Source organism: Abrus precatorius, unplaced genomic scaffold, assembly GCF_003935025.1.
Source record: "Abrus precatorius isolate BTA unplaced genomic scaffold, Abrus_2018 Scaffold9, whole genome shotgun sequence".
In the NCBI taxonomy this organism is placed as follows: Eukaryota; Viridiplantae; Streptophyta; class Magnoliopsida; order Fabales; family Fabaceae; genus Abrus; species Abrus precatorius.
This window is the reverse complement of record NW_020874439.1, coordinates 29,744,656-29,770,229: the sequence shown is the minus strand read 5'-3', so window position 1 is coordinate 29,770,229 and position 25,574 is coordinate 29,744,656. Positions and strand designations below refer to the sequence as shown.

Sequence of the window (25,574 nt, the reverse complement as noted above, 5' to 3'; positions counted from 1 at the left end):
TGAAGAGCAATAACAATAACAAATGGCAGCAATAAACACAAGGACACAGAGAATTACTTACGTGGGAAAATTCTCTCAATGTGAGAAGTAAAAACCCACGGGCTCAAGCCAGTCAATCAAGCTCCACTATAATCAAATGAGGTTACAAGAGAGTCTCAAAATACTGCACAAATTCGTGCAAACAACCAGCTAATACAACCAAGCAATAAAGCCTAACAAAAGAGAGAAAATCTCACAAAACAGAGCTGCTGTTCATACACGATTTCTCTCAGCCAAAACCTCTAATCGACGATCCCAGCGGTCAGAATGAATAACTATACGTCTGGGAACTTCTGTCAAAGTTTCAGCTCAATCCAACGGTTGAATAAGGAGAAATAACGATTTCTATGAGGCTGGTCTGTGCAGAGTCACAAAAAACAGAACTTCTGTGTGAAGACAATATCTCTAACTTCAGACCTTCAATCGACAATCCGAACGGTCAGAACAAAGAGCACCACGTTATGAATCTGCTTCAAAATTTTCAGCCCGATCCAACGGTGAACTAATTGGATATCATAGAAATGGAGTAGCTGGTCTGGAGCTTCTTCCTTCCCTCACTTCCCTTTTCTCTTTTGATGTCTCTCTCTCCCAAATACACCATGGACTGGATGCAAAGAAAAAAAAACTTTCAATTTTGTCTTCTCTCACCCACTCTTCTGACTTCTCACTCCCCTCAATTATGTGAAAAAATTGTGCTTAAAATTTGGACTTTTGGACACATAGTTAGGAGTCCAACCCTACAGTTAAAAAGTTAATTCAACTTTCTATTTGTTTTTTACTTTGACATCGCCATGGCCTGCTTAAAGGAGTGCAAAGAGGTAAGTATATATATATATACACATATATGGCTTGTCATATACAAGCATGTAGTATATGTATATGTTTAGTCCTTAATTCTCAATAAACCAGAGATCTTTATGTCTTTTCTCCCGTAATCTAGAACCAGTTATACTTCCTAACCCTTATTCTCTTTCCCAATGTAATCCTTTAGTAGTCGCAGCCAAGTGCATTTTTTAGGTCATTCTCTTCAGCTTTAATGATTAGGAAAAATATAAATTAATACTCTAAAATTCAGATATTTACAAGACAGACTCTTCATTGATAGAAATCAAATAACTCGTGTTAGTCACGATGGATTATATTAACTTTTCCACAAAAAAAGTTGACGGAGGATATCTTACACACTTTGGAAATACTAAATTGAAATAAAAATAAATAAAGATCAACAATTAAACCAGACATCACCTAAATCTTATGATGCTAATTTATACTTACCCCATTAATCAACACACGTGTTTCAATTATGAATATGTTAGTTTGGTAGTATTGTGTTTTTACAAGTACTAGTTGTTGCCATTTCTTTTGGTATGTTTAATTTATATTTCTTTAATAACAAACAGCCTTTTGTGTATACACCGAAAAAGATATAACAAAAAAGAAAAAAATGCGACAAGTGATGTAATATAAAATAAAATAAACAAATGAAAAGTGTTAAATAATAGTATTTTTAATGTATATTCAATGACATATAATAAAAACCTATATATATATAATTTTTTTTATTAAAAATCACATAATGATATAATATTCAATGCATTAATAACATGCTATTTATTAATATTTTATTATATATTCTTAGATAAATATTGAAAATAATAATAATAAAATTATTTATAAATCAAAATTGATGTTGAAAATTTTAGGGAAAATTGGAAGGAGATCCAGAGGAGTTCACTCTTGATGGGAGTGTTGATTGGCATTGCTGCCCCGCAATCATAGCCAAATCTGGGACGTGGGTTGCTGGAAACATCATACTTTGTAAGTTCCAATTCTAAATATATACAACGTGGCAAGAAAGTTCAACAACATATTCTTTAATATAATTTTTTAAATATATTATTAATTATTAATTAAAATTAAAAAATTAAATACTAATATAATATTTTTAAAATTATAAAGACTAAAATATTTTATATTTATCATCTTCGGAACACTATTAATATATACTAACAGAATATCGATATGTTATGTTAAATGATATATATGATCAATTGTGTAATAATAAAATAACATTGTAATATGTAATATATATTTTTATTTTATTTTAGTTTTTATTATATAAAAAAATTTAGTCTATATTTCTTAAAATCATTTATTTATTGATTTTTTTCTTCTTTGTTCTTCCTTTCGATCTATGTCGCATTCTTTGTCAATGATTTCACCGCTGCTAATTATTTGTATTCTTCCTCTTGTGACCACCCTTTTTTGTATCATTGTGAATGCGTAAGAGTTATTGGAACAAGACTTAGATGACGACTTTGTTATCCCTTTAGTTGCTTATTTGGTTGACACCCATATCCTTAGTGTCAAGCCCAAAGTTGTTAAACAAACTTTCAAGGAAAATAACTTTGTCAATGTCAAAGCAATAATTGTGATTTTAAAGAAATAATTCTCTTCTCTCAAGTTAGTTGATTTAGCACTTGATGAACACAATTTTAAAGCTTCAAACAATTTGGTTGAGTAGTTTTTTAAGGAATTCAACAACAATTGGGTCCTAACTTTCAAAATTTTCAAATGGACAAAAGTTCAAATTTTGACAAGGTCCAAAAAGGAGAATGAAGGAACATGAGTTTATCCATGATGTTTACTCATGTAACATAACCCAAAAACTTTGACATAATTCCTTAAATTTTGTAATTTTTAAATAAAAATTACTATATATAAATTTTTATCATGTTGTACAAATTAAAATAATCATTTTAGTAAATATAATGAAATTAATACAAAAAATTATATTTTATATCACTATATCATAGTTTCATTTTGTTTATATTTGAGTTTGGAAGGAGTATGCTTATACACAAGTCAAAAAGAATTTTGTTTAGCTGAGCCCATAAGACTAAGTTTAAAAGTTAAAAAAAATAGTAAGCTTTTTACTAAAAAGAAATGCATTTACTGTGTTAAAGTAATTAATTTTTTTTGTTTAATAAAATATTACTACTATAATTTGCTTAAACTCAATTTTAAAAATTGTAATTAATATATATTTTAATAAAATATTTTATTTATTTTTTGGACAAAGTTAATATTTTATCCTCCAATTTTAAGATAGATTGTGATGTTGTATTGTTTGTGCATGTGTACTTTTCTTTTTCTTTTTTTGTATGTATATTGTTTATGCATCGCTTATCTTATTTTTAAAATATCTAATTTTAACTTTTTCTCTCATCTCTTCATCTTTTTTTGTCTCTTTCATCATCTTCTTCTTATTCCTTTTTTTTTTTCTTTTTTTTTTCCTCTTCAAAACCACACATAATGGGGATAATGTTGTTGTCACTTAGAGAGAGAAAGATGCCTTCTTGACCTTGTTGGCAACAATGGATGTGAGGAATTGGTAATACATTAACAAGGTTGGCAAGTTGTAACTTGGAGAGTTAAAGTGGTTGGAGATTGAGTTAGGAACATAATTCAAAGGCTTCTTAAAGGAGGTGCGACAAGTAGTTGACAAAGATCTAAGTAAGCAAAGGACAAGCGGAAGCAACATCATCATCCCATTATGTGGGGTTTTGTAAAGGAATAATAAGGAAAGAGAAGAAAGAAGAAAATAGATAAAAATGGAAAAAAAAAAAAAGAACATGAAAGAGAGAAAGAAGATATGGAAGAGATAACTAAAATTAGATATCCAAGGAAAAAAAAAATTCACATGACAAATTTTTTTTTTAATCGAGTTAACATTTTTAATCGAAAAGACCTATTTGAAACATTTTTAAAGGTTAAAAGACTGAAATAAATTTGAAAGATAAAATGGAAACTTATCTTAAAGTTGGAGAACAAAAAACACTAATTTTATCTAATTTTTTATTATTTTGAAAACATATTAATTTTACAAGAAGCAATTTTTTTTTGCTATGATGTTACAAAAATTGAAGTGCATTAATAAACAAGCATTAAAATAATGGTAAAGATAACATACATCATGTCTAAAATGGTGCACAAGTAGGACATTAAATTCTAAAAATTTTAAATTGTCTTTGGTAGTCCTTAGCATTTTTCTTTGTTAGTTAATTTAGTCCTTAAAGTCATATATTATTAAGATATCATAACAAAATGTTGAGATGTCATGTTAAATGGCATGTATGTAATTGTGTGATAAAAATATCAATTTTTTTAATTTTATTTTAGTCTTTAAGATTGTTAGCATTAAACATTTTAATCCTAAATTCTTAAAACATTTTTTCTATCCATCATTTTTCTTCTTCGCCCTTCCTTAACACCATCATCGAAACCACCATAACACACTGTCTTTATTAGATCTTCTCAAACTTTTTTGTCTTCACCATCAAATTCACCTTTACAATTTGCTTTAGGTAGTCACACTAACTTCAACTTCACAAGAATAAGAAATTGATTGGGAAGACATACCATTATAGTTTTTTTTGGTAGATTGAGTTAAGAACAACAATCTAAAAATCCTTTGATGGTGGTAGAGGGTAAGGACCTAAGATGCAACGAAAAAGAACAAGAAAAGATAGTGCCTTGTTAACAAGAGAGCTAAGGTTAAGAGAAAAACAAATAACAAAGAAGTTATGAAGGAGAAGGTTTTTTAGTTGTAAAAGAATTTTTTTGATGTTGGGTTGGCCAAAGGAAGAAGAAGATATTGGTAAACAACGAAAAATGATATTACAGTAGTTTTTAATACGGTGATTTGGAACAATGGTGATTTTTTATATTAGTAGTAACAAATAATGGTTTCTAGCGATAGTTTTTTACAGTAATAATGTTAAGGAAGAATAATAAAAAAAAAGAATGATAAGTAAATAAAATGTTTCAAAAATTAATGAATAAAATGTCTAAATTAATAATTTCATAAACTAAAATGAAATAGAATTTATATATTACCATGTATATGATGTCATTTTTGCAATACAATCAATCATACACATTACTTAAATATTTTGTTATTATATCTTAACGATTTATAACTTTAAAAACTAAATTGATTAAAAAAATATATTGTAGACTATGAAAAATATTTTAAAATTTGAAAACTAAAATATGTTTGACACTGGTATATTTCACAATTAAACAAAGAGTTTAATCATCATTTTATTTGCATTTTTTAATGAGAACACCATTCATTATTTATGGTTTTACACGGCTTAGGTATTAAAAATTTAAAAATAGTATATCTTTTTATAAAAAAATATTACATTAAAATATTAAAGTATAATAAATATTTTATTTTTTTTAATAAAATCATTTTATTAATTTTGTTAATTTTCATTTTAAAGTTATATTTAAAAATTTAAAATTATTAGTTTTTTATTAAAAAAATATATTTATTATAATTTATTATATTTTTTTAATAAAAATTACATGTTCAAACTTAATTTTTAAAATCGAGATTAATACAATTATTTATATTTATATTTATTAAATGTTTACTTTTTATCAATTTATACGGCACTCCCCACTAAAGGAAAAGACAATTCTGTTTCATAATACATCCTTCTACACACACAGACACACATTATTTTTATGGTGAACTATGAAGGCCTTCTAAGGCGCTTCTAGGTACTTACTATACTGTTGTGGTGCAATGTGCGTAGTAATAGTTACTTATACTTTGTTTTTGGTCCATAAATAATTCCTGATACTTAATCATGCACATTGAGGTATTGTTTGTGTGACAAAGAAACCAAAAATCCTCTCTCCTGCTAGCACTGGAAATTCTTCTCAAGATAATGAACTTTTCATTGAACAAGTTCGATCAAGGTTACTGTTAGACCCGGTAATTTATGGTGGTGGTACATAATGCTTAATTAATAGTGACAATGCAGTAATTTCAGGGAAGTTCTGATGGAGTTTTCATCATTGAACCATTGATCAGTGACTAATCCATCTTAAAACAACTGCGCACATGCAGAAATGACAAGAACACCACCTACCCTTTACGAAATTATTAATCCTAATTGTTTAAGCTATGCAAATTACACATACACACACTGCCTCTGTAACTCACGCATTAACTACAAAATGAAAGACTTATTTTGTGGTCGTATGAATCAGGGAACCAAGGTCTGGCAACTTTAGCATTCTTTGGAATTGGGGTGAACCTAGTGCTCTTCCTTGCAAGAGTGATGGGACAAGATAATGCCGATGCTGCTAACAATGTAAGCAGTTGGATTGGCACAGCTTACCTCTTCTCTCTTGTGGGCGCTTTCCTTAGTGATTCTTATTGGGGAAGATACAAAACTTGTGCCATCTTCCAGACCATCTTTGTAATAGTATGTATAATATAATATTCTTTCAATTTCATATTTCCTCTTTAAATTTCTAGCTAGCACATTCGTTGAATAATAAACGAATCTTCTGGTTTGATATAACAGGGTCTTGTATCCTTGTCGCTTTTATTAGATCTCTTCTTGATTGCACCTAAAGGTTGTGGGAATGAATCAATTCCATGCGGGAAACATTCAATCTTGGAAATGGGGATATTCTATCTCTCAATCTATCTTATTGCCTTAGGGAATGGAGGGTATCAGCCAATTATTGCAACATTTGGTGCAGACCAGTTTGATGAAGAGCACTCAAAGGAGGGTTACTCAAAAGTGGCCTTCTTTAGCTACTTCAACCTGGCTTTCAACCTTGGTCAACTCTTTTCAAACACTATTCTGGTCTATGTTGAAGATAAAGGAAAGTGGGCACTTGGGTTCTGGGTGTCTGCAGGCTCAGCCTTTGCTGCCCTTATCTTATTCCTAGTTGGGACCCCCAGGTATAGACACTTCAAACCCAGTGGGAGTCCTCTTTCAAGAATCTGCCAAGTCCTTGTTGCTGCATTATGGAAATGGAGAGCTGAAATGCCATCTCACAGAGGGGACTTATATCTCATGGATGAAAATGAATCTTCCACCAATGGCAACAGGAAGGTTCTCAAAACCCAGGGGTTCAAGTAAGAAGTAAAAGCTAATTTAGATTGAAACTACATAATCAAAAACTTTCAATACCATGAGCATTTGATGCGTATACTATGAGAAATGCTAATAATACACTCTTCAACATATTGTTTTAAAAGTCAAATCGCTTACCTGTTAAATTGATTGCTTTTCAAAAATTACTTCATAATAGGTGTGTTGAAGAATGTGTTTAAAAATAATACGTTGCTAGCATTCCCCTTTACTGTATTTATATAACAATGTAGTCATTTTGCTAAAACCATGGCATGACTTACAGATTAGACACCACAATTTTCAGTATAGTCGATCATTCTGCTTTCTTCTCAGTTATGAGGCAATTTGATGAATTTTCTTTTTGTCATATGCATTGCAGGTTTTTGGATAAGGCAGCATTTATATCTTCTAGAGATCTAGAGGACCAGGAATTAGGCCACTATAACCCCTGGCATATCTGCCCTATAACTCAAGTTGAAGAAGTGAAGTGTGTACTGAGACTTCTCCCAATTTGGCTCTGCACCATAATGTACTCAATGGTGTATGCACAATCAGCTTCCATTTTTGTGGAGCAAGGTGCTGCCATGAAAACTAGATTTTCCCATTTCAGAATACCACCAGCTAGCATGTCTAGTTTTGATATCTTCAGCGTAGCTATCTTCATTTTCTTATACCGTCGAGTGCTTAATCCACTAACCGAGCTTGAAAGAATGGGAATAGGGCTTGTCACAGCTGTGATGGCAATGGTTTCAGCAGGAATAGTTGAATGCTATAGGCTCAAGTATGCAAAACCAGGATGCTCCCTCTGCAGTGGCACAAGTTCTCTAAGCATCTTATGGCAAATTCCTCAGTATGCACTTGTAGGAGCTTCCGAGGTTTTTATGTATGTTGGCCAGTTAGAGTTTTTCAATGCTCAAATACCAGGTAGCTTAAAAAGCTTTGGAAGTGCACTTTGCATGGCATCAATCTCCCTTGGAAACTATTTGAGCACCTTACTTGTTAGTTTGGTTATGAAGATCTCCACTAAGGATCACATGCCAGGGTGGATCCCTGGAAACCTTAATAAAGGTCACTTAGATAGGCTATACTTCCTCTTAGCTTGTTTGACAGCAATAGACTTGACCATTTATATTGCTTGTGCAAAGTGGTTCAAAAGTATACAACATACACAAGAGAAGGATGAGCCTTAATGGCAATGGACAACAATCACAGGCAATGGTAACAACATACATACTTACACAAGATAAAGAAGGGAGCACTCAGAGAAACCCTTGTTACTTCAGCATGTTATAATTGTAGTCACACTAATTGTTTCACCTTAAGCTTTTAGCTCTTATTCTTGAATTTTGTAAGCGGATAACTAAAATTTTGATGGGACCATTATAGTTTCAGAGTCACATTAAGCTTCCATTCTTTCGTGATTGTTTGTTAACTAAGAAAATGTCATTTTGATTTCTATATTTGAAAGGGCCTGCTCTGCTCTAACTTTCAACTTATTAAATTTGGCTACTTTTGCTATGCTTGTAGCACTTGTATCGTCTTTCAATTCTTCTAACTCATCGTCCAAATTCCAATGTTTTTCTCCTTATCTTATAGCAAATTGCATCTATTACTGCATAGTTTAATTTTTTCAATTTTGTCTAAATAAACAAACTACTTTCCTATCATCTTAGTTTTCTGGTCCTTCAGAAGAGGAATTCTAAGATGCACCTTTATGGTAAACTTATTTATATCCTGTGTATATTTTTATTGACTGGTAGTAAAAAATTATCATTATCAATGCCAAAATTTAAACTCAATAAAAAATTGATTATTAATTTTGTAAAAATTGAATAACTATTAACTCTCATGAAAGTAAAATTATCACGTTTCACTTTATTTTTATTCTATTACTAGAGGTAAGAAAGTTATTTTTTTAATTATTTAATTATTAAGATTTAAATCATGCTTCTGAACATAATATTTTTTTATGAAATAATTTTATTTTTTTCATTTTAGTCCAACAAAAAACTTTTAATTAGTAAATAAAATATTAAATTATTTTTATAGTTGCAAGATAATAAATTTATTCTTTTTATTTAATATTTATTTTATGAAATAATAAATTATTATTTAAAAAAATAGGAAGAACTTCGAAAATGTTTCCCTTATTTCCCTGAACAGTGAATTTGGTTCTCAAATTTCCTTCAGCCTCCCTATACTCCTCACTCGTGGGTTCTGATCTCGTTCCGTCGCGTCAACATTTCAATTATTTATCTGTTCGAGGGGAGTTTAAATCACGTCTTTTGTTTTTGTTGCAGAGCAGAGACCTCCAATTTAGCTGCCCTCACTCTTAGATTGATTTCGTGATTTGCATTAACATTGCTTAAACTTCGGCGACTGATTCCTTCTGTATTTTGATATCCTCATGCTGAAATGGTTTTCGTGGAGTTATGTGTGTTGGTCTCTGATAGCAATAGGATTGTATTGCTTTGTTGCCTATTACTTGCTTGACAATGTGCTTATTGTTGGAAAATTTTAATGGAGAACACTCTCAACTAATAAAAGAAAATGATGGCAAATAATAAAATAAACACAATGAACTTATCAGTCTTTGCTGAGGCGTGCAAACTGGGCTTAAGAGTATTTTGCTTTGCTCTTAATGATAAATCAGTCACTTCTTATATGGGGCAATTCTTCATTGGATTGTTAAGCAAACCTTCTATTTATTGATTGTTAATCCTTCTGATTTATCTTCTTATATGGGCAATTCTTCTTTGGATTCTAAATAGAGAAGGAAATGGTCTCCATTGCATAATGTGCGCCTTTGCTACTTGGTCTGATAATCTTAATGAAAATATGAATTATTTGCTTTGGTAGGAAAATAAGGCACGGGATGTCAATTCTATTTCAGCCATTGATTACAAAGACACAGGAATCCTGGCACCCTAAGTGCTTTTTTAACTTAAAAATTCTAAGTTGGTGGTTTATGTTATCTTATTTTTAGGTGATCCATGTACGACACTTGAAATATATTGACCTACAATATATGTTGCTGGTCAATACTGTTTTTTATTTAAGTGGTTTTTAACAGAACTCTTTTTGTCCACATTACAACAGCCTTTACATTAGGTCTGCCACTGCCAGTTAGGATTTTATTTGGTAATTGAATATCTGTGTAAGCAATCACACCTATGCTGTCACTCTGCTAAATTAGAATGTATAAGAAATCCCTTGGTGCCTTAGTGGATTGTCCATGATAGCAATGTTTGTCCATGTTCCACTTCCAGGCATCAATGACAGGAACATTTGTGTTAGCTTTGGGAGGGAAGGCATAGTTGGTAAGATCTGTAAATAGTTGGAAATAGGAACAAACCATTTCACACTTGGCATTCAAAATGACATATTCATTGTTAGCAATGGAACATACATAACATGAAAGAAGGGAAACTTAAAGTGACCCTGAAACTGTCATTGTCTCTTCAAAAAGTTTAGTTTTACACAACTGAAATTCAAGAACATAAACTGAAAATATTAAGGTCTCTTTGGTTTGTGATTGTGAAAACATTTGCCGATTTATTTTCAGTTTTCATATATAATTAGAAAAATGTCACTTATTTTCACTTTATTTTCTAATTTCAAAATTATGTACAAGAAATGGTGAAAAACAACATTTTTTTTTTTGTTTTTTAACCATTTTTTATACAAATTTTTGAAACCAGAATATAAATTGAAAATAAGATGACACTTTAGTAATTATATGCAAAAACAAAAAATAAAAACAAAATGTTTTTTCTAACCAAATAGACCAATAGTTAGGTGTAACAAAAACATTGCATACAGTTATAAGAGACTCAGGTAAAGGGCTTCTCTTACTGCAAACCTGCCATTGTTTCTTCCAATAGCAGCTATAGCTCAAGTTATTTTGACTAGTTGGTCCCTTCTTTCTCTTATTTATATATGCTGTAACCATAGCCGTTGATTGTTGTACATTGCAATTAGACTTTGTAGCTACCAGGCTTATCATTCTCTTCATATTTCCCTTCCAGCTGTATACTCTTGAACCACTTTGCACATACAATATAAGCCACCAGGTCTATTGATGTCAAAGCAGCTAAGAGGAAGTAAAACCTATCTAGATGACCTCTGTTTAGGTTTCCAGGGATCCACCCTGGCATGTGATCCTCAGTGGAGATCTTCATAACTATACTAACAAGTAAGCTACTTACGTAGTTTCCAAGGGAGATTGATGTCATGCAAAGGGCACTTCCAAAGCTCTTTAAGCCATCTGGTGTCTGAGCATTAAAGAACTCTAACTGACCTACATACATAAAAACCTCTGAAGCTCCTATAAGTGCGTACTGAGGAATTTGCCAAAAGATGCTTAGAGTGCTGGAGCCACTGCAGTGGGGGCACCCTTGTTTTGCATACTTCAGCCTATAGCATTCAACTATTCCAGCTGAAACCATTGCCATTACAGCTATAACAAGCCCAATTCCCATTCTCTGAAGCTCAGTAAGTCCCCTGGAGCTTGTCTTTTTAAGCTTTCCTACAAGTGGATCAAGCACTCGACGGTAGAAGAAAATGAATATAGCTACACTGAGGATGTCAAAACTAGACATGCTAGCCGGTGGTATTCTGAAATGGGAAATTGTAGTTTTCATGGCAGCCCCTTGCTCCACAAAAAGAGATGCCATTTGTGTGAAACCCACTGAGTATAGTATAGTGCAGAGCCAAATTGGAAGAAGTCTTAATATGCACTTCACTTCTTCTACTTGAGTTATAGGGCAGAGACGCCAGGGGTTATAAAGGCCTCCTTTATGGTCCTCTAGATCTGTGGAAGACATAAATGCTGCCCTATCCAAAAACCTGTAATGGAGATAACAAATGGTAAATTGATCAAATCGTTATAGTTCAGTTGAATGAAGAATTGTGTATCATTTGTAGGTCGTGCCATGGTCTTAGCAAAATGATCAATTAATGCATAAATGAAGTAAAAGCATTCATGCAACCTCTGAGCTATAAGGTATAAACGTCAACTATTTTTCAAAAGCTTTCAACTACGTGGTTTCAGCTGAAATTAGCTTCTACTACTTACTTGAACCCGTCGGTGTGGAGAATCCTTCTGTTGCCATTGGTGGAAGATTCATTTTCATCCATGACATACAAGTCCTCTTCATTTGATGCCATTTGAACTGTCCATTTCCTTGATGCAGCAACAAGGACTTGGCAGAACCTTGAAAGAGGATTGCCACTGGGTTTAAAGTGTCTATATCTGGGGGTCCCAACTAAAAATAAGACGAGGGCGGCAAAGGCAGAGCCTGCAGATGCCCAGAACCCAAGGGCCCAGATCCCTTCATCTTCAAAATAGCCCAGAATGGTGTTTGAGAAGAGTGAACCAAGGTTCAATGCCAGGTAGAAGTAGCTAAAGAAGGCCACCTTTGAGTAACCCTCCTTTGAGTGCTCCTCATCAAATTGATCAGCTCCAAATGTGGCAATATTTGGTTGATACCCACCATTCCCCAAGGCAATGAGATAGATTGAGAGGTAGAACATCCCCATTTCCAAGCTTGAGTGTTTACCGCATTGAATTGATTCATTCCCACAACCTTTTGGTCTAATCAAGGAGATGTACGACGAAAGGGACAAAGATACAAGACCCTGTTACATCAAACCAGAAGATTCGTTAATTACTCTAGGAATGTACTAGCTTGAAATTAAAAAGGAAGAATAAGGAACAGAGAAGGAAAGAGAACGAAAGGGAAATGAAATTGAGAGAATATACTTACTATTACAAAGATGACCTGAAATATGGCACAAGTTTTGTATCTTCCCCAATAAGAATCACTGAGGAAAGCACCCACTAGAGAGAAGATGTAAACTGTGCCAGTCCATTTGCTCACACTGTTTGCAGCATCGGCATTATCTTGTCCCATCACTCTTGTCAGGAAGAGCACTAGGTTCACCCCAATTCCAAAGAATGCTAGAGTTGCCAGACCTTGGTTCACTGATTGACCCAATCAATAAAATTGTAGTGTTAGCATATAACGTTATGAGTATTGCAGACAGCGTGAGCATGCATCATGGTGTCTATGCATTCATAATGTAGCTTGTTTACGCATGCATTTAGTTACATATTTGCAAAGACTTTCAAATGGTTGCGAATTAAGCTAAGAAAATTACAAGTTTTAATCTGTGATAATTAATACGTAACCAACTGACGTGGTACAAGAGTATGTGTTGGTTATAATAGAAAAAAATTTGATATATAAATATGCATGGCTAAATCAACCAGGTATTACTAATATCTCGGAAAGGGTAGTGGATCTTGTCACTTCTGCATGTGCGTCTGTGTCTTTCAAATACTAGCTGGAGGGAATTTTTTATTTTTTATTTTACACTCAAACAAGTACTTCGATTTGCATGATTGAAATATACGGTTATTATCGTAAAAAAAAGTATATGGAGTTATTTGAAAGCCTATAAAGGACTTCCCTAGCAAACCAAGATCATAATATTTATAAAAGGAGATATAATATGCATAATTTGAAATAAATTATTTCTACATTACCAATTATATTTTACCGTAGTCATAAATAGAGAGTATCGATATATTAGAATTTGTTTATGTTTTTTTGTTTACAGAATTTGTTTATGTTGGATCCCCTTACCCCCGTCCCTCTATAATCGAAAAGAAAAAGATATTTTATCTCAGCATGTATTTTTCAATCTAAAAATCAATTTTAGATTTCAGTTTATGGGTATGTACATGCACGCACGTTACTTGTTTGGGCTCTTCTCTGCACACACGAAAAGTTTCAGAACTAACCAAATTACAATGATTCTACCCATGTATCAAGTGAGATGGTCCCCTTTATTTGCGTTAGGTTTATCATAAATAATCAAAATCAAATCTATAAGTTAAGTGAATATTTTATAAAATTACATAATTTTAAAAAATTAATTTACATATAATTATGCAGTTCAAATTTACTTATTTGAAAGTAACTCTTTGACTACGTATATATAATATATTTGTGTATGTGTGCATATCATTGAAACTACAAGTACATGTAGAGCTAATTTTGTTTTTTCTTTTCACAGGTAAAACTTGAACTCAAAGGTTTACCGAAAGAAAATCAAATATGAATTGCTTAAATTTAACCACGCCTTATATTCCAATACTTATCCGATTTTGACCTACCAAATATTTATGAATTACTCCTTCCCTTTTATAATAATTATCTTTTAAATTTAAAAAAATTCACTTGTTACAGTATTTTCTTATTTTTTTTATACTCTTTCATTGTATTCAATAAAATATACAAACATTTTAAAATAATATATAAATGAAAATAGTTTAAAATATATATATATATATATATATATATATATATATATATAAACAATTATTTTAACAAACAAACAGCAATTGTTCTTGTGCTAGCTATCATCAACTCAGTTTGGACGTACCAAATAAAGAAATTAGTCTTGCTTGTACACTATGGTTAATAATCATGCATCTATTTTTTCATGACACGTGGCAAATACCCACGTCATGCAAGATCCTAGCATTGGTTACGTGTCAGGAACGCATTCCCCTAGAATGCATGCCAATTTCCTCATTCTCGCCCCCTTCCTGTGTCGTTTTATGAGGATTCAGAATCTCTATCTTCTCTCTCTCTCAACTTGACAAAGAACTACTTAGCCTATAACTCCAGAAACAGAAAGATATATAGTGCGGTGGAGTGGGAATCAGCCACAAAGGCCTTTGTCGTTTTCTACCATCTGAAACTGATAAGATGAATAAATTAAAAGCAAGTTTCACACTTCCTTCTATTCCTCTGATAAGCTATCTATCTAATATATATTCATCAAAATTTCAGCTTCTAAGCCCCCAAGAGCTGCCACAATCATCAACTATACGTAGACGTATCACACACACTCAATTAAGTTCAATAAGATCAATATTCAATTGATCTTTGAAGTGGCACTTTAATGTAATTACGATTGGCACTAAACAAATTGATTTCGCAAGGTATAGAAAAACATTAAGGGAAAGTTTATATAATATGGTGGTATACTTGCGATTGATAAAAGACGCGGGAATATTAAAGGCCTGGTTTATACACACACACACACATATATGCATGATTTAATTTTAATGCATTATCGTGTAACAAAAACAAAAACATTAAATAATAAACTATATTGATTTGGAACTTACATAGTATGATGGTTCCAGCAACCCATGTTCCAGATTTGGCTCTGATAGCGGGGCGGCCATGCCAATCAACACTGCCATCAAGAGTGAACTCTTCTTGATCATCTTTGAACTTTGTCTACAGAGTGATTTAAACATTTATAAGAAATGGCAGCATTTTAAGTATTTATATTATAACAATAACAATGAGACTTGAACATTTAATAATATATATTTAAACACTTGACCGATGAGGGCTATACAAATTGTAGGAGAACTTTGATATATGCATAACTAATTACCTCTTTGCAAACCTCTAAGCAAGCCATTGGTGATGTCAAATTCGAAGACAAAGAGGAAGTTAAATGAAGTTCTCAACCTGCTGTGGAATGCAGGTGAGAGGAATGAAGCAGAGGAAGGTGTTTGCTTGGGATGATGAAGGCCAAAAAGAAGAACGAAATTTACACATGATGCAGAGAGGGTGGGAGAATTCAATAAATAGAGGAAGGACCCTATGCATGAACGGTGGAGATTTCAGAGTGCAAAAGTGGGGACATCCCACGTGTCATACAAGTCCAAAAATATTTAAAATAAAGTATTTTTTATTTGATATGAGAACTTTTATATCAAAGTTGTTACGCATATCAAATTCCAAAAATAAAGTGGACACATACATCTCATGTATAATTTTTTAATTTATATGTTTTTTAAACACAACATATTCTGTAGCATTTTTCTTAAGCATAGAGTCCTTTGATGGTAATATATGCAGTCGAGACATCCCCCTAATATTTTTTTTTCTGATTTTTTTGTTTATATTATTGTGAACTTAATGAAGAGTATAATTATTATAATTAGTTTATCAAACTATTTAGAAAATAAATATATTTTGTAGAGAAGGTTTTATTTTATTGTAAGAAATGGTTATTTGAGAAATTAAAGAATAAGTACTATATGAAATTAAAACTCAATGCACTGAAGGACAGCCAACAATAAATGCAAAGAATTTTCTTTTGGACTGAAATATACGGCAGGTCGGTGTCATATTTAGTACCCACAAAAAAAACTTTTCAATTCTTTAAATTTTTTGTTGTATTTTCATTTTATTTTACTTTATCTTCAAACTAATAAGTATTCTGCAATTTATTCGTATAAATATTGATGTTTTTAATGTGAAAATTACTTATTATTTGTTAGTTTTTACAAAATATTTAACTTCACCTTCAAACTGATACTATTTTCCAAAAAAGTTTAAATTACTCGTTTTCTTTATAATTTCACCTCCAATTTAATATAGTTTGAAAAAAGATTTTGTAATTTTTCGCGATGTAAAACAATCCTTAATAATCGTGTGTATTTTCTAGTAAGAGGAGCAGAGCTATAGGAATATGTTGGAAAGGGATTGTATCCTTTACGTTGTTTGGAAATTTTATAGAGATTATTTTGTATCTTTTTAAAATTATAGATACTTTGTAAACATAAAATTACATTCCGAATAAGAAGATAAAAATCAAATGAATAGTTTAACCTTTGAAAATGAAAAAGATGAATACCGAAATAATTATTATCTTAATGAAAGCTATGAGAGCACTGGGTCCTCCTATGGTCGATCATTGGTTGCTAGTTCGATGCTGACAGTTTTCAAGCACTCTCTCAAATCCATTTTACCTATTCACAACACATTTTGGTTTGACAATTTAATCCCCCACTTAAATCACAAACTACAACATTAACAACTTGCATAAGCAGCTAATCCTTATCCTATCATGTAATACTTTAGTTTAGATATACTTTTCAATAAATATTTATATTTTGCTGAAAATTTTTTTATTTAATTTTTCTGAAATTTAAAAGTATTAAAAAACTCTCGTATAATATATAATTCTTGAAATTTTCTAATTCTCTTCGTCTTAGTTAGAAAATACCATAAGTACCTGAAGCAATTCCATCCATTGAATTTGATGGGATAGTTTCAAGGAGAAAGGAATAAAAATCTACTCGACAAGCATGCCATTGAAGGGAGCAGACAGCTAGAAAAATGCTCATTCACATGGGATTTAATTTGCACATGTTTGGTGACAGCAATTTGGTTCAAATATAACAATTATGCATGCATATCGTATTCACTTAATAGTTATTTTTTGCAATATTTAAAACACCACATTCTTATTAAACATAATCACTGAATAAAATTAAGATCGATATTAGTAAAGTAACTTAGTAAGTTCTTTTTCGTCTTTATAACTTTTTTATTTTAATGTGTCAGTTGTGTTAAACAGTTCTATACTACCAGCAAATTGTCTGATATAGTTAATAGATAATCATGTTTTTAAAATATATTAACAGGGATTTTACTCTTAATTATATGCATATGAACAAATAGAAATTATGACTTTAAACATGGTGGATGAGTGTACTACTAAATTTTTTTTACATACACAAGAACTTGAACTTGAGATTTTATTTAAATAATACTGAGTCATTACATTTAATTGTATTTTGGACATATGCAATTATTTAAACAGTTTTTGTTTTTATTATTAAACCACAAGGTAGGTTTGAATCGTATATAAAACTAATCCCCGTATCCTATCGTAATGGTACTATTTGAGGGAGTGACCATAAGAAGACGAATGTTATTCCTGGGAATAAACATAATCACTTTTGATTTGATGATTTTCTTATTATAGATTTTGCTGAATTATTATATTTGATATGATTCCGTTATTCCATTAACATATGCTCAATTCATTCCTCGACAAAAAGCAAGGCTTACAATTGTAACAATTCCAAAGTGTGTTCATTCCCTAGCCATTGGGAAACATTCATATTGAATGAATTGGCATTAAATATAACAGCATACGATCTTTAATGAATTTCTACATATACCTCGCAGACAACCAGCCAACTTGTTACGTACGCAATTAATTAATGGTATCAAAGAGTTTATCTATATATAGCCAAAATATATCTCATAAAACTCCTTTTGCAATAATTGCTTTGCTTTGCTTTTAAAACTATGATTCCCAGCCAATCACCTAAACAACAAGAGTTTGAAAAGTTTTGTGTACCAAAATAAACAGAGTTTGAAAAGAAAATCACTTCTCCAAATACATTTAACGTGCGTTTCAATGAATATTTGCATACACCAATTTTAATAATTCAAACGTGATTTTAAAAATAAATTCAATTTTAATAAAAAAATAAGTATTTTATAAAAACATTATATATATAAAAATAAATGTAATAATGTGACGTTTGAACTAGATCTAAAAAACAGGCATGAAACGAGTCCTTGAGTATTATTTGGTCTGGCTGCTATTACAAAATGTAGGAAACGATTGCATTCACTTCATTCAATAATGTGAGATGGGTTTGCAAATTATTATTAGCTGAATCTGTAACTGAATTTCCAACTACAATAACAAACTTTCAACAAATAACAGTAACTGATAACCGTTCATCTAACTCAGATTATATACATCAATTATGTGGCGGTGACATTATGAAAAATGGAATGTCCAGTACCTATTTTCACGTTATCACCAAAACATTAGAATAATTGTTATACATATGGTCTGTGGGTAAAGTTCAAAACATATATAAAAATAATAATTTCTTTCTATTTAAAAATAAATATAAAAAATTGTATAATTATATAAGAAATCTTTACATCTATTTCTTGCTATAAATAAATAAATAAATAAATACATATATATATATATATATATATATATATATGTATATTTTAACCAAACCCATGACCTGAGAAAGTGGGGTGTGAGCAAGGTTATTAATGGTAAGGGAAAGTTAATCTTAATCTTTATATAAAAAATTGAGGAGTGAATATATAAATTAATTAAGAAGTGAACAAAGATAAATAAATGAGAAAAAGGCACTTAATGGGGGTAGGCAGCTCTGCCTATTTTGCCTCCGGCTGGCTTAAAGGAGATTAATTTGTATAAGAAAAAATTATTTAACATATTTATTGTCTTTCACTTGAAAACATGATGAGCAACAGCCTTGTAATTTCCACAAACTTTTTAAATAGTTTTTAAAGCATTTATCGCTTCATTTAAAATTAAATTGTATTATTTATATTCGATCTATAAATAAAAAATTACTAGAGTTTTGTATTAAAAGAATGATAAGAGTTAAAAAAAACATAAAATTATAATTACCTAAACATATTTTTATTTATAAAATAAAATAAAATCACGTTGATATAAGAGAAGTTACTTTTACTTATTAAAAAAGGAGTAAATCTTAAAGATCCTCTCATGTTTATAATTTTTTGAATATGTTAATACTTATATTCCCAAAAGATTATCCTTTTCGTCAAGGTAGAAGTAATGAAGCTCATCTTTAAAAGTTTCTTTTAACCCACTTGTAAATACGTTCTAAATCAGTGCATCAACTCATAAAATACAAACTTACCAACCTAATTAGTATTTGAAGTTGTAGTACAATATGAACTAACAAAAATAAGTGGCGATCAATGAACCTACTTTTTAATTCGAACATTATATTATGTATAATAGAAAATAATGGAACCATGGTTAGGAGGACCAGGCTCCTGCTAGCTATATACTCCCCTCTTCACATCCTTTCCTAGGCTTGATTGATTTGAGGTCACAATGACTTTCTTTTTTACGTGTCAAAACAGGAACTTCATTGAGGCTAGCCACGAGAAACCTCACAGAACTTCAAAGAGAATGAAAATGATTTTTCCAATAGCTGTTTTCCAAGCAAAGAATGTTAGCTACAATGGCATGCATATTAGGTCAATGTGCAGTATGTATCAGCATCATGTACTACAGTGGTGAATCATGATATGATATAATTAATTAAGATATTCCCCGACCCCTCTTATGATCAATCTCCCCTATCCCACAAAGAAATGGAGAAAAGTGTGCATGTCATATTTGGCAGCCTATATATTCCTTATTTACTCCTCCTTTTCAAGTAACAGCATATGCTAAGCATCTTGGTAAAGTCCAATTGCAGCATATAAAATTATTTTTGTCACAAATATATTGATGCAATTCAACCTACACGAAGGCATTGGTTTTGTTACATTGGTAATTGAATTTCTACTGCTAGACATTTTAGACTCATTTCTTTCTAAGGAACTCTCCCACGTCTTATTCATAAACCATTTGTGCGTAAGATGTCAAATATACAAGTAAAAGAAGCTCGTTATAAAGAATACAACTGTGACGCACACGACCAAACAAAAATTCCAACATCCCCCTTTTGTCGCAGGTGGAAAATGATAGAGAAAGAAAGAACCCATAAAGCAAGATGTCTGTTAATATCACAATTTTGTGGGGTGCAATGCAAGTAAGGTCGTGACAAAAGAGTGATTATAAGTTAGGAAAAATGTAATGTAGGAATAACAAATCAATTTTAAGTTAAAGTCTCTTCACTATAGCCAGTGCATTTTTATTTTTTCTTCAACAAATATATGTTTTTTAAAGTCGATGCCTCAAAATGAAGGGTGAGGAATAATTGGACGTAATAGCAAGTTAGTAGGCAGAATTTCAAATCAAGAATTTTTCACGTTGATGAGTTAATATCAATTAAAAAATATATAAATAAAAAATCGATAAACAATTCACTTAAACTTGAACTACACACTCTTTCACATATTTTTTTTTCCTACATCGAAAATACACTCAAATTGTAATAATGATTAATAAGCTAGTGACATTCACTGACTTTGGCTGTGAAATGGAATTGCTCGTATTGTGTCTATGTAACTGACTTATCAACAGCAACTCCATAAAGCATATTGTGGATTTTCTTACGCACTAGAGCTAGCACTAAGCATGCATCCAAGCCCTGCAATAAAATCTGTCTTATCACCTGCAGCCATATTTTTTTTCCACATAAATTTATTCTAAAGTCTATTTCAATAGTCAGATCGCACCCATTGTTCATAAACATCAACGTCGTGACCAAAATTTTTATCATGAAATCCAATTTGTGGCCGAACAGTAGTGTTGAACATGTCTCATATGGATGGGTGAAGAGACAGTGACCTATTTTTAGTCCACGATGACTGGCACACTTGTACACATTCATTGGTTACCCTTAACTTGGTTCTTCTGTTCGCCCTTTATCTGTATTCCTTAACATTACAATAAGTCAAACATTTTACTGTTAGTGTTTCAATCTTTGGATTTTTCAATCTTTGGATTCACTTATCACTCTTCTATGCTCTCTCACTCATATTTGTAGTACTAGCTATGTATTAGTCTCTACTCTTGTTGATAGTGCCATAAATTCATTGTTGCCTTTCAAAAACTGTGGCGCATCTTAGTGATACCATGAATTGGACTCCTAGATGTGTTTATATAAATTAATAGGGACAATTTATCTTGGAAAACACGTGCTTTTTTTAAAAATTTATATTGAAGGATATGCAATAAAAAATAATAAGCACTGTTTTCATTAAAAGTTATAATATTTAATATTATTAATATATTAAATTTTATAACTTTTTATAAACAAATTTGTATTATATATCTTTAGATATTTAGATACACGTTAAAAAAAAAAAATCAAAACAAAGTGTCTTTTCTTTTCTTAACAATGGACTACTGAGGTTCTGAGGACCTTCCTTTTCTTTTCTTGGGCCCTTTCAGCTGATTTAGTTGCTGTTACTTTTTGTTGTGTTTGGATTCTTAATTCGGATTTCATTCTAGTACTAATTTAAAAATACAAACTTTGGCATCTTTTTTATTAGTTACTAGGAATCTTAATTAATCAATAATATTAATTTTGATTTACGTTGAATTGTATATTTGACGATACATTTATATGAAGTATATATGTATATATATTATCATGAAACTAATGCTACGACTTCAAGTAGTTTGTTAGAGGTCAATTAAAGATTTAATATATTATTTAAACTATATACATTTTTATATAATTATTGTTTAATTAAAAATATTCACATCACAATGAGATTAGCTTTTTAAAGTAATTTTTGGCATATAAAGTTTGAATTCAAAATCTTGTTTAAGAAGAATCAAGCATATATATCACCTGAATCAACTCTTGTTAACAATTAACAAATTATTTTTGTCTTTATTTTTATATTAATAATTATAAAATACCATGTTAATTATTTTTATTTTGTTTTCAATCTTTTAAATTTTTATGTAAAAATTGCAAAAATAATAAAATTTTTATCATAATTTGATGAACAAAATTTTAAAATAAAATATAAGTTTAATTTTTTATTATTATTAACAAAAATAAAAATTAATTAAAAATATGAAAATTAAATAGTGTAATTTTTCCCATGCCCCCGTAGTTCCATCAAACAACCAAAGAATCATCTACTACGATTCGTGCTGGGGTAATTAAATTAACTGGGGTACTAGCCTTATCTTTTAAAATCCTATTTTTAATAATAAAAATAAAATAATTATATATTTGATAAATAAAAACAAAAATTTAATAGTAATAGCACACTAATTAGAAATATTTTTAAAAGGAATCAAGTAGATTAACATAGAACTATTCGTTTGATTAATTAGTGCACTACAAACCTGCACCTGCTTACATATGATGTGTGCATTTTTTTTTTCTAGTAATATTATTCAAAAATTAATTATTTTTAAATGAATAGATATAAAAAAAGACATGCTTTAACATAGATTTTTCTTAATTTTTCCTTTTACATGAAAAATAGAAAAAAATATATATATATATCAATATTAGTGTAGAATAACAAAAAGGTTTAAAAAAACATATAATATAATGATTGTGTAGTGGATACTAATGGTGGACACTAGACCCCTTCGTCACTGCTGTTGGTAAAGTAATATACAATTAGAAAACTAATTGAAAGAAGAGTAGTTGTTTATATTTATACAAAAATTGTGCACGAATTTTGTTTTCAATTACGTCATCCCACAAACAAAGCTTTTTCTCTATAGTGATAGTGTTTCGGTTCATTTCTGTATTTTATATTTTGTGGTACTAAGTGTAAGACCTGTCTCTTCTTATCTTTAAACATGGCGAGTACCCAATTGAAGCTCAAGAAAATTTCAAAATTGATAATAAACTAAAATCCATGAGAAAAGCCTTACCTAGTTGGCTTCAATTATGGGAAGGAACGTTGAAAATTGAAAGCAGAAACTGAGCAGTTATATATACTTATTTGTTTTATTTAATTTATATGGAATTGACTTGTCTAGAGTAAGATAGTGTGATATATATATATATATATATCGTTTGCACTTGGAAGATATAGGTAGATAGGCTTCTACGGTTGTCTTTGATGGGTCTAAAATGTGCACGTAATGTGAAATATGAACCATGAAAGGAAACATTGAACGAATTTTGACAATGAAATTAGCTCTTAGTGGAGGACAGAAATCGAGCCACAAGAATGAATGAATGAATATGTGGGAGTGCCCACTCAACTATCTTTTAGGTTAGGTCACTTGGATACTTATCACACTTTTATTTCACTTTTTTTCTCATCATGTATCAAAAACGTCTTATTCATCCTTTTAGGCAATAGCCATGGAATACAATTACACTGCAAACAACTGTTAACCAAGTTTCATGAATTTTGCAGCTAGGTCACAAATCAGAATCATTCAAAGTCAATCTGATTTATTTTCTTTATTTATTACAGTTTTCAATTATCAGACTTATCGGGTCTGAGAGGACATGCAATCTTAAATAATCCAGTGGAATTTGACGTGGATCTTCTGGAGTATATGCATGTCAAGATTTTTACATGTTAATTCTTTGAGAGGCTTTCCATTACTTCGATCAATCCCAAAAAAATTACCATTAATTATTTCATTTCTATATCATTGGCTAGAGGTCAATTCTATCAAAGCACAGAACAAATCTGATTTTGGATTAAATTTAGATAACCATGCCAAGTGTAGTGCATCTGGAAGGTCAACTATATACACACGAATCATCTTAAATAATCTTTGCCATTCAGAAAAATAAATATTTTAATTTTATTTATAAAAATAAATATTAATTCATCAAGATAAATAAAAGAAAGTTATAAGTCATAAATTTATTTTTTATTCAATAAATATCTATAATATTATGTGGTTAAATTGGTATCTTATATGAATAAATGAATTCTCATTTACGTGGATAATAAGAAAATACTTGATTAAGTATTAGAAATAGAATATTGGCAATATGAATATAGTAAGGTACAGCAATGTCTTCCATGGGGAATGAGAAAAGGTGTGAGTGATGAAGAGTGTTAGTGTGTTGTGGTATGTCTCAATAGCATATGGTTGAGGGAGGATGGAAGGTATTAATGACTTTGAGGACTTTGATACATTGTGGCATTAAGGATATGGATTTTGGGTGAAGAGAAGAGAAGAGGGGATGTGGATTGTGGATTGTGGGGTAAATATGAGTGCATCAAACGCTTCAAACTCTACTCTCTTTAATTTCTTAAAGCCTACAAAAGCTTCCAAATGAGGGAAAAGACCATTTTGTGATCATACTGCATTCAAATCCGATGTAACACTTTGTGGTCCCATTGCATTTACCCCAACCATTATATATATATATATATATATATATATATATATACTCATTTTCTTATATTTTAATTCTCACATTGTATTTTCTTTTTATTTCGATTTTTTAAATTTTATTATTTATTTTATCTATATTGTTTTATATTTTTAACCTTTTAGTTTTTATAGCAAAATTTAAAATTGTTGTAAAATAAAAAAATTATTACTTTGTGATATTAAATCTTAAATAGAGAAAATAAAGTACACAATAATAGATTAACCATTCAGTTTTTTTTTTTACACAACTATACTTTTGTAGTTAGAAATCTTGAAAAAAAAATGTGAATATTATTCATTGAATTTTTTTTTTAATTTATTCATATTTTTTAAATTTTACTTATATTTATAATATTAGCATAAGGTGAATTCAAAATTTTCAAATTTAAATAAAATATTTACCATATATGAATTTTATTTATATTAATGTTGTTAACAAAATAAGCATCAAAATTTTTGTAAGAAAAAATTTTTGGGTGCACTTATATATTGTTATTGCTCTTTACCAATCAAAATTAAAGTTTTGTATCAATAATTTAAAATAATATTAAATATAAATATTTTACTAAAATATAATTTTAACTTTAATTGTTAAATAGCGTGAAAATTTTTTACATAACAACACCTGTGTTTTATATTTGTTATAAATATTTAGAATTTATAAATAGAGATCTTGCTTAAATGACATGCAAAGAGATATTTTTTTATTCAATTTTCAACAGAGAATTAATTATTTTTAAATGGATAATAAAAATCCTAATGAAACAACTAAAAAGTAATGAAGTTTAAGTATTAAAAGTTAATTAAAATAATAACTGT

General features: G+C 30.2%; 2 protein-coding genes across 4 annotated transcripts; one reads left to right on the top strand and one right to left on the bottom strand.

The window, feature by feature from the left end:
* The first annotated feature begins 830 nt into the window (after window positions 1–830).
* Window positions 831–8,179, top strand: LOC113851173 (protein NRT1/ PTR FAMILY 7.3-like). The gene is made up of 5 exons (XM_027481651.1): window positions 831–857; window positions 1,743–1,857; window positions 6,109–6,326; window positions 6,429–6,991; window positions 7,369–8,179. Exons 1-5 carry the CDS (start codon window positions 831–833, stop codon window positions 8,177–8,179), a joined length of 1,734 nt encoding a protein of 577 aa, XP_027337452.1.
* An 815-nt stretch (window positions 8,180–8,994) lies between these two features.
* Window positions 8,995–15,619, bottom strand: LOC113848928 (protein NRT1/ PTR FAMILY 7.3-like). 3 transcript variants are annotated; one of them, XR_003502042.1, is made up of 6 exons: window positions 15,474–15,619; window positions 15,196–15,310; window positions 12,758–12,975; window positions 12,067–12,629; window positions 10,852–11,837; window positions 8,995–10,316 (listed from the first exon to the last, which is right to left on the bottom strand). XR_003502042.1 is itself a non-coding variant. In XM_027478356.1 (5 exons), the coding sequence occupies exons 1-5, from the start codon at window positions 15,498–15,500 to the stop codon at window positions 10,967–10,969; spliced, it is 1,794 nt and encodes a 597-aa protein (XP_027334157.1). In that variant the 5' UTR covers window positions 15,501–15,619; the 3' UTR covers window positions 10,717–10,966. The 3 variants fall into 3 exon arrangements, 2 of the variants coding, with proteins under 2 accessions (XP_027334157.1, XP_027334158.1); XM_027478356.1 differs by lacking the exon at window positions 8,995–10,316 and having other exon boundaries at window positions 10,717–11,837; XM_027478357.1 differs by lacking the exon at window positions 8,995–10,316 and having other exon boundaries at window positions 10,717–11,837; window positions 12,773–12,975.
* Between the last annotated feature and the right edge of the window lie 9,955 nt (window positions 15,620–25,574).

Excerpts from the sequence above, each read along its gene's own strand:
- LOC113851173 (XM_027481651.1), top strand. The coding sequence starts at position 831 with ATGGCCTGCTTAAAGGAGTGCAAAGAG. Across the intron at positions 858-1,742 it reads GCTTAAAGGAGTGCAAAGAG|GGAAAATTGGAAGGAGATCC; the intron begins GTAAGTATATAT and ends TGAAAATTTTAG. Across the intron at positions 6,992-7,368 it reads CTCAAAACCCAGGGGTTCAA|GTTTTTGGATAAGGCAGCAT; the intron begins GTAAGAAGTAAA and ends TATGCATTGCAG.
- LOC113848928 (XM_027478356.1), bottom strand. The coding sequence starts at position 15,500 with ATGGCTTGCTTAGAGGTTTGCAAAGAG. Across the intron at positions 15,311-15,473 it reads GCTTAGAGGTTTGCAAAGAG|ACAAAGTTCAAAGATGATCA; the intron begins GTAATTAGTTAT and ends ATCACTCTGTAG. Across the intron at positions 11,838-12,066 it reads CTCCACACCGACGGGTTCAA|GTTTTTGGATAGGGCAGCAT; the intron begins GTAAGTAGTAGA and ends TCTCCATTACAG.